This window comes from Podarcis filfolensis, assembly GCF_964270895.1.
Source record: "Podarcis filfolensis genome assembly, chromosome: 9".
NCBI classification, from domain to species: domain Eukaryota; kingdom Metazoa; phylum Chordata; class Lepidosauria; order Squamata; family Lacertidae; genus Podarcis; species Podarcis filfolensis.
The window spans coordinates 66,597,695-66,614,894 of record NC_139610.1 but is presented as its reverse complement, the minus strand read 5'-3'; the positions used below and the strand labels follow the sequence as shown (position 1 = coordinate 66,614,894).

The 17,200-nt window shown below is 46.0% G+C and overlaps 2 protein-coding genes across 3 annotated transcripts in view; both read left to right on the top strand.

Annotated features, from left to right (window-relative positions):
• Positions 1 to 5,476, top strand: part of FRAS1 (Fraser extracellular matrix complex subunit 1) — a 356,925-nt gene extending 351,449 nt beyond the window's left edge. For both annotated transcript variants that reach the window (XM_083631513.1, XM_083631512.1), the window contains exon 73: positions 1,666 to 5,476. In XM_083631513.1, the coding sequence (XP_083487639.1) occupies positions 1,666 to 2,262 (597 nt within the window). In that variant the 3' untranslated portion in view covers positions 2,263 to 5,476. The remainder of the gene's footprint in view (positions 1 to 1,665) is intronic.
• Positions 5,477 to 7,001: 1,525 nt separating this feature from the next.
• Positions 7,002 to 17,200, top strand: part of ANXA3 (annexin A3) — a 29,749-nt gene continuing 19,550 nt past the window's right edge. The window contains exons 1-3 of the mRNA XM_083571765.1: positions 7,002 to 7,148; positions 11,294 to 11,331; positions 14,822 to 14,909. Of these exons, the coding sequence (XP_083427891.1) occupies positions 11,317 to 11,331; positions 14,822 to 14,909 (103 nt within the window). The 5' untranslated portion in view covers positions 7,002 to 7,148; positions 11,294 to 11,316. The remainder of the gene's footprint in view (positions 7,149 to 11,293; positions 11,332 to 14,821; positions 14,910 to 17,200) is intronic.

Genomic DNA, 17,200 nt, shown 5'->3' with positions numbered 1-17,200 from the left:
GGCAGGTGGTTCATCTGCCCAAGGGAGTAGCGTCAATCCTCTGTTAAATGGGTTTATACCTGTTGTTCCTGTTTAGTCATTTAGTCATGTCCGACTCTTCGTGACCCCATGGACCAGAGCACACCAGGCACTCCTGTCTTCCACTGCGTCCCGCAGTCAAAATCATGTTAGTAGCTTCGAGAACACTGTCCAACCATCTCGTCCTCTGTCGTCCCCTTCTTCTTGTGCCCACCATCTTTCCCAACATCAGGGTCTTTTCCAAGGAGTCTTCTCCTCTCATGAGGTGGCCAAAGTATTGGAGCCTCAGCTTCAGCATCTGTCCTTTTCTCTGGGCCCAGAGATGGAAAGAAGATAAAGTCCCGACCAGAGAAGAATGGCAGATTAAGTTGATGGATTATGCTGAAATGGCAAACATGACCGGAAGAATCTGAAATCAGGAAAAGCAAAATTTTAATAAAGAATGGGGGAATTTATAATTTACCTTAAAAACCATTGTAAACAGTTAAAAATATTGGTTGGATTGGAATAACACTTGTACTTTAATGGTGAATTTTGGATATAATGGAGAGGTAAACGATTTGGATTATTATAAAAGATGCAGAAGGAAATGATTAACAACAGGACCCACAAAGGGGAGGAGGGAAGTCCAAGAGACTCTATGGAATCTTGTCTTTATGTTGTATGTTGGATATGTGATTATAAAACTGTAATTTGAGAAACCAAATTTTATATATATAAAATTAATCTGAAAATGAAAGTGAACTTTTCTAAAGTTTGGCATCTGTTTCTTGAATACGCTTATGTAAGGGAGCATGACTGTCAGACAACTGCTTCTCATAGATGCCTTTGGGGAAATGTTCCTGGGTAATATGATTTGTGTTTAGTCGTTTAGTCGTGTCTGACTCTTCGTGACCCCATGGACCAGAGCACGCCAGGCACTCCTGTCTTCCACTGCCTCCCGCAGTTTGGTCAAACTCATGCTGGCAGCTTCGATAACACTGTCCAACCATCTCATCCTCTGTCGTCCCCTTCTCCTTGTGCCCTCCATCTTTCCCAACATCAGGGTCTTTTCCAGGGAGTCTTCCCCTTTCATGAGGTGGCCAAAGTATTGGAGCCTCAGCTTCAGGATCTGTCCTTCCAGTGAGCACTCAGGGCTGATTTCCGTAAGAATGGATTGGTTTGATCTTCTTGCAGTCCATGGGACTCTCAAGAGTCTCCTCCAGCACCATAATTCAAAAGCATCAATTCTCCGGCGATCAGCCTTCTTTATGATCCAGCTCTCACTTCCACACATCACTATTGGGAAAACCATAGCTTTAACTATACGGACCTTTGTTGGCAAGGTGATGTCTCTGCTTTTTAAGATGCTGTCTAGTAATATGCTTACAAAGGGCAATTGTCTGGAATTATAGTACTGTTTTTGGAATTCTACTTCTCCCTCCTCTCCATTGGCAGTTGAGTGCTCCTTGTTGTATCTTTATCACTGGGAGTGCCTTTCAAGGGAGTGCTATCAAAACATAAAGAATAAATAAATAATGATTAATTCCCTTTATCCAGTAACTGAAAAGTTAGGTTTGGGGGCTGGGCAGTGAGGGTTTTCACTGAAGCAGTGAAGCCTTTTTTAAAAAGTTTATTTTTGTGCGCTCTTTGTGTCTTTTTGAACAGGTGGAAACCGGGCATCAGTGGTACCTCCAAGTGATCTACGTCATCGGCCCTGAGACCATCGCGGGTCCCCGGGTACCACGTTCTCTGGTGCAGCAGCTGCGACGCAGCCGCCGGGACCTTGCAGGCCCTAAGGGTGGCCTGATTCTAGATGACTCCTTGATCTACGACAACGAAGGAGACCAGGTCAAGAATGGCACGAACATGAAGTCTCTCAACCTGGAGCAGCAAGAGGCAGTGGCCGCTGCTTCCCTGTCGCAGACGGGAGCGTCCATTGGCAGCGCCTTCGCGGCCATCATGCTCCTCCTGCTGGTTCTCCTGGTCTTCTGCTTCGTGACCAGGAAGTGTCGGAAGCACAGGAAAAAGAAAAAGGCGGCGAGGGACGCCGTGGAGCAGTACCCTCTCAACACCAAAGTGGAGGCTGCCAAGAGGAACACGGAGGGCGTCGAGAAGAACGTCAACAGACAGTATTGCACCGTGAAGAACCTGAACGTACTCTGTGAAAGCGATGGGGCCTACAAGGCCCAAGGGGCAAAGGTTAAGCAGGTGAACTTGGCGGTGAAAGTCCACAACAATTTACACGACGGAACAGAAGTCTAGTAGCCCGTGCACAACTTTTCTTTTTCCTTTTTGTAATATCTTTTTTATAAATTGTACAAAGGAAATTGGAGCTGGGGTGGGGGTGGGGGAAAACTATGGTTTGTTGGTTTTTTTAAAAAAGAAACCATCCCTGATATTTTTGTAACGGTTTTCGTGGGTGGTGGGGAGAGAAAGGGAAGAGCGGTACCTTTTTGGTCATTGTTTGCTTGAGCGGTGAACAAGCGACACGTCTTTGCACGCTTCCACTCCGCAACGGAGCTACCTCACTGAGAAGCAGGCCTGCGTTGAGGCGCTGAATTGAGTCTCTTGGATGACAGCATTCCATTCACACACCCATCCAGCCTCCAGTGCTCAGTTTCCTGTATCTTCCACTGCACAATGGGGTTGATTAAACACTAGAAGGGTGCCGAATGCAAATGAGGCTTCTTTGGAGGTGGAAGAAGCAACAGGTAATTGTTGTGGTCCACTGCTTCCTCTCGCAGCCACTATTGCATCAGTCACATTGGAACTCAGGTTCAACCATATCTACACACTGGTTCTCCAACTCCTGAGTGAAAGTGAAGCACACTGCAGCAGCATTAGAGGAAGCGGGCAGTGATTTAAGGGCTTCTCTTTGAGCCAGTCACACATGACAGAAGTCTCAGCTTTTAAAGTTCATTTTAGTTGCTAATTATCCTTTCTCTTTCTTTCCTTCCTTCCTTCCTTCCTTCCTTCCTTCCTTCCTGCTGTCATGGTGCAGGTAACATGTTAAGCCAAACGTATAATGCATTCTCTTTGAGCAAAAGTAAGATCTGATCACCACTATTACTAGAACTACCACTGCCATATATATTTGGTGATGCCCAACTAAGTTGTATTCAGAATAGCAGGCTATCTCCCATTGCTTATTTAGTGCCAAAAATGTGCTGGGTAATATTCAGCCGGTCTCCACTTAAGTAGAAGAAGTGGTTTCTTCCTCCGTAGAAACACTTAATGTTAATTTCTCAAATGTCTGAATTGTCATACATTTCTGAATTTTCTCCAGTCCAGAATTCCATGAGTGTTCCATTGGACACCCAGAAATCCAAGCAGAGCAGGCTTTCTCAATTGTTTCAGTGGGGTGAGCCAATGTACAAACGGAAAGGAGTATATGTTTGTGGGTTGGCTCCCTCCCTTGACATGAATGGGGAAATCATTTCACGAGGGAGCTTCACACATGCATTGGAACTTCAGTGCCTGGAATAGACTGTAGAACAATTACGTTCTGCTGTTAGTGCCTAAGCATACCTACTTGGATATACATACCATTGAGAACAAGGAACTTGTTCCTGAGTAAGCATACAGAAGATCAGATTGCACATACGTAAACACAGTGACCTCCATAGGAGATGAGCAAATATTTGTGGATATTGAAGAAGAACCACTCTGATTTCAGAAATGTTGGGTATAAATGCATTGTATGCAGTGTGCCTAATCTCATTACTGTTTGGTCTGCTGCAAATCTGCTGTGACAGTCTCATCATAGCGGCTGGTTTTGGGACAATTATGAAGCTGGCGGACCGTGGTGGAATATTTCACCTGGCTGAGATTGCCAATATATTTTCTGTAGATGCACACTTGAAAGTGTCAAAAGACCTGTAATCGTTGCTTTACTTTGTTTGATTCGCGCAATCACTTTGTATACCTTTTGATCAATGCCAACAGGCAGTATCGGATTTCCCTCAGACGCACACTGGCCCGTTTATTCACAGTTTCAGCATTCTGCCATTCATAATTAAGCAACATCCGTGATGCTTTGAAGAAGTCTTGTGAATGCTTTGACCTGTGTTCATATTGTTCCCCTGTGTGCCCTGGACTGAAGACACTTCCCAGGGCTTGTCAAACAGTGAAGTGAACATTCTGTTGGACGATTCACATGTGTGGGTTGACCCTAGGTGGAGAAGGGCCATTTGCGTTGACATAAAACCATCATACAGATTGGGACTGGAGCTTTCGCTACCAGGATGTTGTGTACAAGGTCTAGCCTGTTGCCCCACTTCAGAGCCTGATATGCAACACCATTGAAGGCACAGAGCCCCTGCCTTTGTGAGCTGTCCTCATTCAGACCAACAAACCCTGCCTTCCATTGACGTGAATGTGGGTGGTGGAGTTCATTGCATACATTGAAACCTCTGGGCCCACAGCAGCCTGCTGAATCTGGGGAAGAACACGAGAGCCGCCAGAGTGGTCTTGGAACAGGGAGCCCTGGGTCTGAAGAAGAAGAAGAGGAGGAGGAGGAGGAGTTTGGATTTGATATCCCGCTTTATCACTACCCTAAGGAGTCTCAAAGCAGCTAACATTCTCCTTTCCCTTCCTCCCCCCCCCCCAACAAACACTCTGTGAGGTGAGTGGGGCTGAGAGACTTCAGAGAAGTGTGACTGGCCCAAGGTCACCCAGCACCTGCATGGGGAGGAGCAGAGATGCGAACCCAGTTCACCAGATTACGAGTCTACCGCTCTTAACCACTACACCACACTAAGTCTCTGCTCAGAAGCCAAGCTGATTGGTTGATCTAGGGCAAGTCTTCAGGCCTGTCCTACCTCACAGGGTGGTTGTGAGGGTTAAAATGGGATGACCCCCCCCCCCACGAGTGGCATTCTGGGCTCCTTGAAAAGGTAGAATAAAACGGTAACAAAAATGATATTGCAGAAGAGATACTCTGGCATGGCAGGCAGGATCTTGTGCCAAGTTATCTAGTGCTGGAATGCCAACATTGTGTATGCATGGCATTGGCAAAACTGTAGGGGAACCATGGAAAACCCATCTCAGTAGTAGTACAGAGCATCCTGCACATTGGTGTTGCTATACGAATAATGATTGCAGTGCTGATGAAACAAGAGACAATACGCACACATACTTTCTCTTAAATTGTACAACTGCTGGCACATAGATATTGCATATTTCTGTTTGTCACCAAATGTTCAAGTGTTGAGGCCTGCAGGCATACAAGTCCTACCCGCTTTCAATATGCATACTTCCCCCATTCCGAGAGAAAGTTCTTTTAAGTTGCTCTGAGTAAATCTCATTTGGTGCTATCAACCCATTTTCTTGAAACTCGCCTTTTTATGTATTCTGGAGCATTGGTCATTTTGTTACGGGACGAATGGTTTTTATTTCCATGATACCCTTTTCTCTGCATTGTTGCTGGGTTTTTGTTTTGCTAATAAAAACCACATTTGGTTACTTTTCAACTGAACTTGCCTTTCAATCTAAATTGGTTGCACAGACCTACCCAGATCAGCCAGGCAGATTTCATCACGTTTGCCTTCAACCAACATTTCAGAGATGTAAAGAGCAATGCAGACACCAGCATAGGTGCCAGGCAAAAACCTTCCTTTTCTCACAGGCCAATCTGTGGCCTTTCTCAGGGGTGTGAGATGGGGTAGTATTGTTTTTGTCCATTGTTGTAAACAAAACCTGGTCTTGTTCCCTTATGGGGTACACAAGAGCCCTTATAGAGTCCTTTGTAGGTTCTCCATTGGAAGGAGAAAATAACGAGGCCAACCAGAGAATATAGAGAAGCAAAGCAGCTAGTAAGCCTGATCTTTATTAACGTTGTTGCAACACACAGGAGAGCGGAGGAGGACCCAGAACAAAGGTGTGCCTCCCCTTACACAGATATTTTGAAATTCCCTACTCTGGAGCTCAAGACCACCCCCAGAAACATTATACATACATCACAGAAGGGGTGTAGCCCAAGACCACCCCCCAGATGCATCATACCTACATCATAGAAAAGGCGGTCTACAACAGAAATCTGAGTGCTTTGTTTATCTCCTGTCTGCCAGGTTATCTAATAATGCCTTACCTGATTGCCTTTCCTGGTAGTCTGGTTGGCCTGTTATTTTCTCCTACCAATGGAGAACCTACAAAATACTCTATAAGGGCTCTTGTGTACCCCATAAGGGAACAAGACTTTTGTTCAACCTTGCTATATATTCTTGTGTTTTTACATTGTAAGCTGGCAACAGAAGACAGGGGAGAAAAGCAATGTGTTTGCCAAGGCTACAAAGAGGAGGGTTGTACCTTTGCAGCGTCATAAAGCAGGGTGGGAACTTCAGGCCCTCCAAGGCTCTTTGTCTGGCCCTGGGATTCTTCTCAGGCCTCCCCTCTCTTCAGCCCTGCTCCATGCTATCTCTGTCTGACTGCAACCATCTTCTAACTGTGAGAATTCCTCTTGTGTGCCTGGGTGGTGAGGAGAGGAATTAAGACACTTCTGGCATGTTGCATGGCTGGAAAGTAGTCTGCAGTCCTGAGGTCGCTTCCAGACGACCCACTTGTTGAACCCACCTCCCTATAAGCTTGCACAAACTTTGCTGTACTATGGAGCATTCAGATTTGTTGATGGGGAGATGTCAAGCAACTGCCATGCCACGCTTTCCACTTTCCTCACTGAATGGAAAAACAACTGCAGCTGCGTAAAAACGCCCTTTATTTTTTAATTCCCCTTGGCTTTGGCGCCCCTTTCCTTTTTGGCCAAGCGCCCGCGCACTGAGCAAATACATGGGATGCTAATACAGCAGCCATGCAGTCCAGAGAAAAAGACACGTCGTGCTAAAGCGGAGCGCTTTCCCTGTGGGATGCCTGCCTCCCTCACAACTCTTAGCAAAGCGCAGCAGCGTCGCCGTAGTTCGAGCCTCCCGGCTCTTCCGGGGTTGCAGCGAGACCAAGAGTGACGAGAAATAGCCCGACAGCGAGCTGGGATGGGCCGGCCGTGAGCCCTGCCTCCATCCCCGGCGTCGTGGCCCAGCAGGTGGGGCTGAGCGAGGGCGGAGCGCAACTTTCCCTTGGCAGCAGCTACACTCCCGGGGCGCTTTTTCCCTTTGCAAACTCGCGGCTCCTGGGGCGCGTCTGGCTGTTGCTGGCGGGTAAGTAATGGAGAGCAAGGGACGCCTGACTTTCTACTCCACCACGCGGGCTCCGGGGGGACCCCATTGAGGCGGGCGGGGCGCGCTTTCGTTCCGCACTTCTTGCGCTTCGGCCGGTGCCGTAGCCCGAGGCGCCCCAGCCGCGCCTTCTTGGCGCGCCGTCGCGGCTTCTTCCTGGGATTATTGGAAACGGTGCGCGTTGCGCGCTTGGGGCATCAGTTTTGCACCACCAGGAGTGCCAGCTCCTGAATTTTGTGGGTGCTCGGGCACCCAGGGCCCCGGCACCTATGCCAGGCAACGTTCGATGGGGAACATAGGTGTCAATTCCCTGGGGCCCCGGATGCCCAAGCTGAGCACCCACAAAATTCCGTGCCAGGGCCATGGCATCCACGGCTCCAGGCATCCACGGTCGCGGGGCCAAGTTGACACTCCTGTTGCCTGGGGAATCTTTGGGGGTGCAGCGGGAGAAACTCCCACCCCACCCCCCATTCCGACGAGGCTGGTTTAGGACTTCCGATGGGTTTCCATCTCTGGCCTGGTTTGATACAACAGCCTCAGTCCTAATATAGATATTGCCCAACATGGGTTTGGGATTCCTCTCCCTCCCCATGCCCATTTTTGTTAGAGCTTTCTCTGAGGTGCAGAATATATTTCGTATTGTGTATTGCTAATGTGCAGGGAAAGGGCATGATGACTCATAGGGATGGAATCATGGGTGAATGAAGCTCTTTCACATGTTAGCAGCACTCCTGTTGTGACTGTAACGTTCCAAGGTAAAGCTGAGTGGAACTGCATTCTTGTGATCTGGCTCAGATCAAAGGCCTCTCTGTTCATGGAAAGCAAGCATTTGAGGGAGAAGCTTTCTGTGTGCAGGGAATGTGGTAGAGCTTCATAATATATAATACAGTGGTACCTCTGGATGCGAACGGGATCCATTCCGGAGCCCCGTTCACATCTTGAAGCGAACACAACCCACGCCCGTGCGTCTATGCATGTGCAGGTTGCGATTCGCTGCTTCTGCGCATGCGTGTGACGTCATTTTGAGCATCTGCACATGCACGAGCGCAACCCGAAAATGCTTAACCCAAAGCTACTTCAACCCAAGGTATGACTGTACACACACTTGCACACACCTGCAGCTTGGAGCAGGGTGGTCCTGAGAGGACTATACCATGTAAAAAAATCTGGACACTTGATTTGGTTTAAGGATTAGAGAAGTTCATGGAGCATCAGTCTATCTGTGGCTGTTATCCTCAATAGACATTAATTGGGGCTGCCACACATCCAGAATTTCCTGGACATAGCCGGGATTTGGGTGTTGAAAAGAGTGTCTGGGTGGAAATCACTGAAATGTCTGGGGAAATCTGGACATATGGCAGTCTAGGTTGGAAGTGCATATTTTGGTGAATTCCCTTTAAAATAGCTCAAAAACTACTTTTTTGAGATTTTGCAGAAGGAAAAAAAATCAACAACTTTGCCAAAAAAGGCTTTACAACGTTTGTGTCCAGATTTTCACTTTTGGAAATATGGCAACCCTACGTTAATGAAACCTTGGCAGGATATCTTGGCAGGATATAATATGATGCCGTGGTTAGAAGTGTGATGGTGGCAGTTTTAACCACGCCTTCTTTCAGCTAGCCGCTTTTGGAGAGAGTGTGTTGGAACAGATGGAATTCTGTATGGGCAGAGTAATCCCAACTTTCCCTGCTAATATGCTCTAAGTTTGTCTAGAGACTGTGTTGATCAACACCTGGGAAACTCTCTGGGAAACCTGCTATATGACTGTGCAGGACTTGAGCATTTGCGCATTACACCTTGGTCTCTTGAAAAACCAACAGTTTGTATGAGCCCTGAGAGACGGCGGATGCTGATAAACTCTTAATAACCCCATGACAGTCTGAAGCCAGCTTGAGTCATCTACACAGGCTATACTTCAGTGCAGGAAGAAAAGAAGTGAATTGATAAGGGCTGCTGAACGCTCATTGCCCTGCTTACCTCCACAGGTCGCTTCCAGATGACCTGTATGCTAAGCAGTGGCTGGGCTTAATCAGTTAGAGCATGGTGCCAAGGTTGCAGGTTCAATCCCCATATGGGACAGTTGCATATTCCTGCATTGCAGGGGGTTGGACTAGATGATCCTTAGGGTCCCCTCCAGCTTTGCAATTTTATGATTCTCTGATTTTCACTCTTCCTGAGTCATTTGCACAAGGTGTCTGGGCTGGTTAAAGGTAAAGGGACCCCTGACCATTAGGTCCAGTCGTGGCCGACTCTGGGGTTGCGGCGCTCATCTCGCTTTATTGGCCAAGGGAGCCAGTGTACAGCTTCCAGGTCATGTGGCCAGCATGACTAAGCCGCTTCTGGCGAACCAGAGCAGCGCACGGAAACGCTGGTTAGACACCTTTAATTCTGATCTGTTTGTGGGAAGGTTAGACAGCACTGTGTGGAGCAATGGCTATCCCATATTTTCTAGTGAATTGCATTGCTACCTTCCTTTTTGATTTTTTTTTTAAAGCAGATTTGTTGCTCAGTAGTGCCTTTGATTGTGTGCAACCTTAATTTGTTGGCATGTGACTGAATCACTTTTAAAAAATAACAGTACAGTGGTATCTCTGGTTACGTACTTAATTAATTCTGGAGGTCCGTTCTTAACCTGAAACTGTTCTTAACCTGAAGCACCACTTTAGCTAATGGGGCCTCCCGCTGCTGCTGCGCCACTGCCACGCAATTTCTGTTCTCATCCTGAAGCAAAGTTCTTAACCTGAGGTAATATTTCTGGGTTAGTGGAGTCTGTAACCTGAAGCGTATGTAACCCGAGGTACCACTGTAATCTGGAACTGCCTAGAGTCTGCCTCAAAGCAGCATATTTTATCAGGTGCTGAAGTGACCCCTGCTTGGAGAGGTGCATGCCTTGTGTGCGTACTCCATTTGTTATCTAAACCAGAACCCCACCTGTGCTTTATATGATACTGGGGAAGACCCACATTTGAAGAGATGGCTTTTTCCTCATTGCCCCTGGTGTGTTATTTCTTCACTAAGCCTGATTTTGAGAAGCAGAGGAAGGCTCTCTAACTGCTTTTACTCCTCTGCAACCCTTGTTTCCATAACTTCACGTTGGGTGGGGCAAATTTCTCCCAAGCAAAACACTGAGCTAACTTTATGCTTTAAGCCCTGTGTGCTAGTGGCAAACGAACATCCCTGTTTAAGGATCTGAGTCAATACGCCTTTTCCTGTGTTGCGTATTTGAGCTTGGACAGTTTCCAAAGTTCTCTGGGTAAAAAAATAAAATAAACCATGGGTGGGAGGATGTTAGATATACAGTGTATTCCCTCCGCTATTCATTCCCTATGGCCTGTGACTCAGGCCAGAATGGTGAGTTATTCAGAAGCCTGTTTTCATTTGGGGGGTGGGGGGTGGAATGAATGGGAATGGAGACTTTGCAAACTTGAAACAGCAGTTGGGAGGGTTGTTGATGTTGTGTCCAAATGTAGCAAACTGCGGCTTGTACAAGCTGTGGTTCTCTTCTCAAATCAGGACCTGATACTATGGTTTGGAAACAAACAATGGTTTGCTTCATTCAGCAAAATGGTGCCTGAAACAGTTGCAGTGGAACGGAGTGCAGGAAGACATAGCTAACTGACTGCAACAGTCGGAGGGAGCTGGTTTTTGTTGCCAGTTTCACAGTGTGTGCGCAGGCCTCACTATAGATTTGTAGATGTAGAGTTATTGTGAATCTTAAAAGGTGCAGAAAGGGGTTGCTACCCTCAGTAGCAACATCACGAGAATTGCCGCAGGAATGTATTGGAAAGAACGGACTGCTAATTGTCTTCATTTTATTTTATAGCATTTTAAAGCCCTTTAATATTTCAAAAATCTTTTAAGTAGTGCTCACTATGTGCAATATAAAAACAATGTTCATTAAATTAAAAATAGACCCTAAAAATACCCAACTGTATACAAACAGGTAAAAGCAAATAAAACAGATTCAGGAGTTTCATACACATTAATCCAGGTCTGAACATAGGAGTCCGAGAAAGCCTGGTGGAAAAGATGAGTCTTTACAAGAACATACATATTTTATTGTGTTACTGTATTTTATAATAACATGCCCGGTGTTGCATTCTGTTAACATCTGCTTATTCTTCCAGAGTCATTCTGAGAGAAGATCATAATGACTTCTGTTTGGGTGAGTAAAATCATGTCATCCGCATACCTTACTCTTGTGCATTTGGGATCCTCTCTGTTTGCTTGGAGACTGAACTTTAGAGAGAAAAAACAGAGAAAGTCTGAGTCCTTTGCATGACACACTTCTGGCTGTTTTGCTCATGTGCCATTTTGAAAAACTATTGCCGGATAATGAAGTTATTTGTTTAGTATGGAGATCACAGCTTTGCTTAAGGTCTGTTAGTATCCCAGCCAGCCAGCCAGCCTCTTCTGAGAAGGGCATCATCTAAAAGCAAATTCTGAAACATTGGGAGCAGCCTTGCACCAAAGTCAGATCCATTAGTCTTTCTATCTCAGTAATGTTCACACTGAGTGGCAGCACCTCTCTAGTTTCAGACAGGGTGTATTTTCAGACAGGTGTGGTATTCAACTAACTTTTACTCAGAGTTAGATCCATTGAAATTAATGAACATGACTCAGTTAATACCTCCTGCATAAAAAGCATGTGTTTTATCATTGAGCAGTAGGTCTGTATTCCCCCAACCTCCTCAGAATATCATCTTGCTGATAATGAAGATTTTTGCTCCACTTCCTTTCTTTGTCGAATTTGTAACAAACCTCTCAGTCAAGAGTAATTAACTGATAGATGGATTCAGACTCATGTGGTTAAACTGTTAAGGTTTCTCTAATGTGATGATTGCACTGCTATTCATTCATTTGCTCGCTCATTCATTCATTTTTCTGGAAATTTATTCCACTTTCCTCTCCTTGGCAGGAGTCCTACATTATGTTGCAAATGGGTTACTCCTCATCCCATCTTGTAGCTCCAAAGCTGTCACTTTTCTTTTAGGCGAGAGCCTTGGCTTTGTAGCAAATGTTTCCCACATCTGAGTTCTCTCTCTGGGCAAAATATCGCCATGGAAGAAATTCGAGAAGTAGCTCCCAGGGTGACAGAAAAATCAGGTTCAGGAACTGCCTCTAGGTTTGAGGAGAGTCACTCTCTGGTAACATTGATGTGCCCTTTCTTAGTATCTTTACCCAAGAGCAACATCCCACAATTATGAGCCGCCATTTTAATTTCCCAGAATGTTCCAGAATGCCCAACGCACTGGGGCACTGTGGAAAATTAAAACAGGGGGTTGCCAAGCCCAGAATGGGAGTCTTGGGCTGGTGGCAGCAATGTGGGTCCTGCTGAGGGGATAGGGCTGGAATGTGACCTGAAAAACTGGCCTGACCAGTTTTTCTGGAAGGATTTTCAAATACGTTTGGGATGTGGTTACGACATCCACGCACTTTAGATACAACGAGGCTGTGGTTCTGTCAGTGTTATCACAGCAGGGTCCCTCAACCAGATGTGTTCCCTCAGCTTTGGACTACAACTCCCATCAGCCCTTGCTAGCAGGCCCCAAGTAGGAGAAGGCTGCTCTGCGGGAACTGAAGAGCCACAGGCAGTTTAGTCTGTTACAGAAACAGGAAGGAAACAGAAGATGGAGACAGCAGCTCATGTCTCCACTTCAGCAAACATCCTGGAGCCAGCAAATGTGTACAAAGCTTGTGTACAAAGCAGAGTAATGCCCACATGCAAGACTTCCCTGGCTCACTGTCTACCTGGCTTCAACCGCACTTTGTCTCCACGATGTGAAGGATTGGCTTTCTCTTTGCACATTTCCAGCTCTTCCTCTCAGCCTAGCACGCACAGCGCGCACTGCTGCACCAGCAGTCTCAGGAATGTGCAAGCTGCATGTGCCTTTCATTGTTCTTGACTGTGGCTGAATTTGGGCATGTTCAGAGCCCCACGCAGGCAGGATTTTGGCATCAGGAAAACTGCTTCGCTTTTATTTCTTCATTTCCAGTGGATGAACTAAGACAACATTCCTGAATGGCTGAGCTCATAAGCTCCTGGGGTTTGTGTGTGTGTGTGTGTGTGTGTGTTTCTTTTCCCTTATCCACACCCAAGTGAATTTCCTCTGGCCTCCTCTGGTTAGATCAGATCTTATAAGCAAAAGGCCAGGAAATTGATTTGTTTGCTGCCCCATTACCGTATTTTTTGCTTTATAAGACTCACTTTTTCCCTCCTAAAAAGTAAGGGGAAATGTGTGTGCGTCTTATGGAGCGAATGCAGGCTGCGCAGCTATCCCAGAATCCAGAACAGCAAGAGGGATTGCTGCTTTCACTGCGCAGCAATCCCTCTTGCTGTTCTGGCTTCTGAGATACAGCATATTTTTTTTCTTGTTTTCCTCCTCCAAAAACTAGGTGTGTCTTGTGGTCTGGTGCATCTTATAGAGCGGAAAATACTGTCTATTTTAAACTTAGAGAGGCTTATGAACATACATCTTATTTTAATGAATTGACTTTTGTGCAACTTCAGAAAGCTTTTACAGAGTCACAGTTAAATACAATAAACTCTGCATATAGAGATGGGAGACACAGAGGCATACCAAAAAACAAACGTGTCTGCATTAGGGGATGTTCTGAAGTAGAGGACCTTATGCATTATATCTTGCGCTGCCCCTTATATAATGAAGCAAGAGAAAGACTTTTAGCACCTATAATGACAAGGTCCCCTGGCCAGAACCCCTCTGACGTGATTTTATATCTCCTCGCAGACACAGATAAGTATGTGACCTGGCGTGTAGCACTCTTAATTAGAGCAAATTATATAGCCAAGGTAGCCACCAACTGTAAAGGAGATGAATTTATTTGACCCTGTCTACATCAAGCTATATTCTATATCACCAAACTCCGAATATAATTGCACATTGTATTAATTAACCTTATTTTTTAATATATCAGTGGCCATGTGATAATTTTAGCTTATAAATTTTATTGTTTAATGTCTTGTATATTAAGGTACTTTTATAGCTCTGTTTAGAGTAGCTAATGTCTTGATAATGTTAACGGAGAAATCTGAGGGCTCCCTTGGACAAAAAAACAAGGACACCAGCCAGGAATACCAGAGCAAAACATCAGCCAGTAGGCTTGGTCTTTATTGAAGACTGTCGCGACAGGACTCCCACCTGCCACAAGGTGGAACAAGATGGAAGCCCCGAACAAAAGAGCCCCCAAACTTTTATTAGCTGCTAATCCCCATGTTACACCCCCCCCCAAACTACATCACTCATACATCACGGTTACATCATGAAAGGGGAGGTCTGGTGGCAGTAATCTGAGCATCCTGGATCCTGCCCCATGGCTCTCCTTTATTATATCCATCAAAACTTATTTACACTGTTGAATTTATCTTAATGCTGCCAACGTTTTCAAGTGTACACAATTCCCCCCCCCCATATATTCAATAAACATTTTCCAATCTTCTTTAAATGTATGCTCTTCTTGTTCTCTTATTCTATATGTTAGATCCACAAGCTGCGCATATTCCATCAGTTTAAGTTGCATTCTTCTTTAGTTGGGACCTCGCTCGTTTTCCATTTTTGGTATAATAATAATAATAATAATAATAATAATAATAATAATAATAGACACTTCCTTTCTCCCTGCTCTCCCTATTTTAGGTTGGCACTAGGGGAACGATTCGGGATGCGCCTGGTTTTAATGCATCAAGAGATGCTGAAGCAATTCGGAAAGCAATTCGGGGAATAGGTAAGTGGTCTCGGTCCTCTGCGTCCTGCTCTGTTTCAGACAGGCAGGCAGAAGATCTGGTCAGATGTTGCCTCTCCCTAGGATTTCTGAATAAACACCACCTTCTGCATCTGGCTCAGCCTGCTTCATGTTGTCTTAGCGTTGCACCAGCTCTTGTGGTTTTGATGCCTGCAGTCACCCGCAGGATACTAAGCAAAGCAAACACATTCATTCTAGCCGAATCAGAGTTGCTTGTACAAGAATGAGAACAAAGTTATCTAAACAATTCATTTTCCCACGGTTTCCCCTTTTTCCCTTCTGTGCCATTGATCCAATAAGTTAACACGACACGTTTAATTAAAGCTCCGCACTTAATTTCCCACTCAGTGATAGCTTCAGTCCCCCCCCCTCCAGTTGGCATTTCTGCAGCCAGTAATTAGTCATAAATTAATTAAATCTCATGTCCTGGTCTTATCCCTTCCAGAAAACCCAAATTCATTATTTTGTGATCTGCTTCTGATAGCTAATAGCTATCGACGGAACTCTCCTCTGTGAATTCGTTGATTTATCTTTTAAAGTCGTCCAGCCTATAGAGCATCACAAAAGGACTGGCGGGTGCTCTTCCAATGCACATTTCTGCAGGGGTTGCCATATTGTCCCATTGAGGGGCTTGTGGCAGCTGTCATGGCTGGATGCAGAGGGATGGTGGGAGGAAACAGCTGGGGAACCCCTAAGAGAAGATGCCTCAGAGCCAGGGGGTGATGAGTGGTCAGATGGGGGAAGAGGGAGAAGACTGGGAGGAGGAGGTGTCGGAAGCTGGAGCAGTAACAGGGCTTAGTGAGCAGGAAGAGGCTGTGGCAGAGAGCAGTCCAGACTCAGAGGTAGAAGTGGAGGCTGGAGAGGAGGGGAGCCAAGAGGCAGAGACGAGTCTGGCTGGTGAAGAGGCATGGGTGTCTCCCCCTCCTGCTACGACCAGCTCCCGTCCCCACTGGTTTCCAAGAACCAGAAGAGGGATGAAGAGAGCAGAGCAAAGGCAGACAAAGCAACAGAGTCTCAGATTGCTCCGGAAGGTCCTAAGGGAGGAGGAGACTTAGGCAACTGGGGGACGGTGGGAACCTTCAGTCCTCACAACTGACTCATTGCGGCAAGACCTACTGGGAAGAGTTAGGCCTGGCCTCCTGAGCTGTTTTGTTTCTTTTCCCTCTTCACTTTTGATGGGAAATATCTTTAATATCTGAAGTCTACAGAAACACTTAAGCAGCCGCAAATCTCCTATTTAACATAGATGTATCCTGCTGGCAACTCTTAAATTCTCTCAGAATTACCAGAGAGCTAGTTGCATTCGCTTTCATATCACGGGTGCAGAGCTGCAGGTTTACTCAAACCGAACAGACTCAGGTTTTCAGCGGCTATGCATGAGGAGGACACAGGCTTATATTAACATTTATTTCAATTTGCTGAAGAGTTTATGAGCCACACAATGGTCTCTAGCATGCAAGAAGTCAAAGAGTTCTCTGTACACTTCTCCTCCGTATGGTACTTAGATAACATTTGAGCATTGCACTCCTCTAAACGTTCCTGAGCTTTCAAACATTTCTCAGTCTGTTCACAATGCTCCCTGACAGGAGTTAAAGGATCCAGAAGCTCTTCTTCTTCCTCCTGGGGGTCCCCACTCCGGCCTTCCAGCTCCTTCTCATCCTGCCACCCCATCTCTGCACATCTCCCTCAAGCCTCACTCCAGCTGTTTTGTTCCTTTGGATAAAGAGTTAACTTCCCTGGCACTTTTTAAGTTATTGCTGACCTGCTCCTGACACCCAGCCTGGCAGCAGCCAGTCCTGAGTAGTGCACAAGATTAGGACCAGGGTTTTCCTTTTTGTTGGGCATAAAGCAGGAACACGGAGCCTTTGTGAGCCCGAGAGCCACATTGCCTCCTGGACAATCCTTCGAGGGCCACATGGCTTCTGAGCGGGGCCAGAGCAAATGGGTGGAAGAAAGAAGGCAAACTCCACCTGTGTGCAGTAGGCCAATTTCTACAACACTCCTGGCACAAACAGGGAAGCGAGGTGTAGTGGTTAGAGTGTTGGACTAGGACCTGGGAGACCAGATCCTCACTCAGCCCTGAAGCTCGCTGAGCCAGGCATAGACTCTTGGCCTAACCTACCTCACTGGGTTGTTGTGAGGCTAAAATGAAAGAGGCAGGAGAGCTACAGTATGTGTGCCACTTTGAGCTCCATGGAGGAAAGGTAATAATAATAATAATAATAATAATAATAATAATAATAATAATAATAACAACAACAACAACAACAACA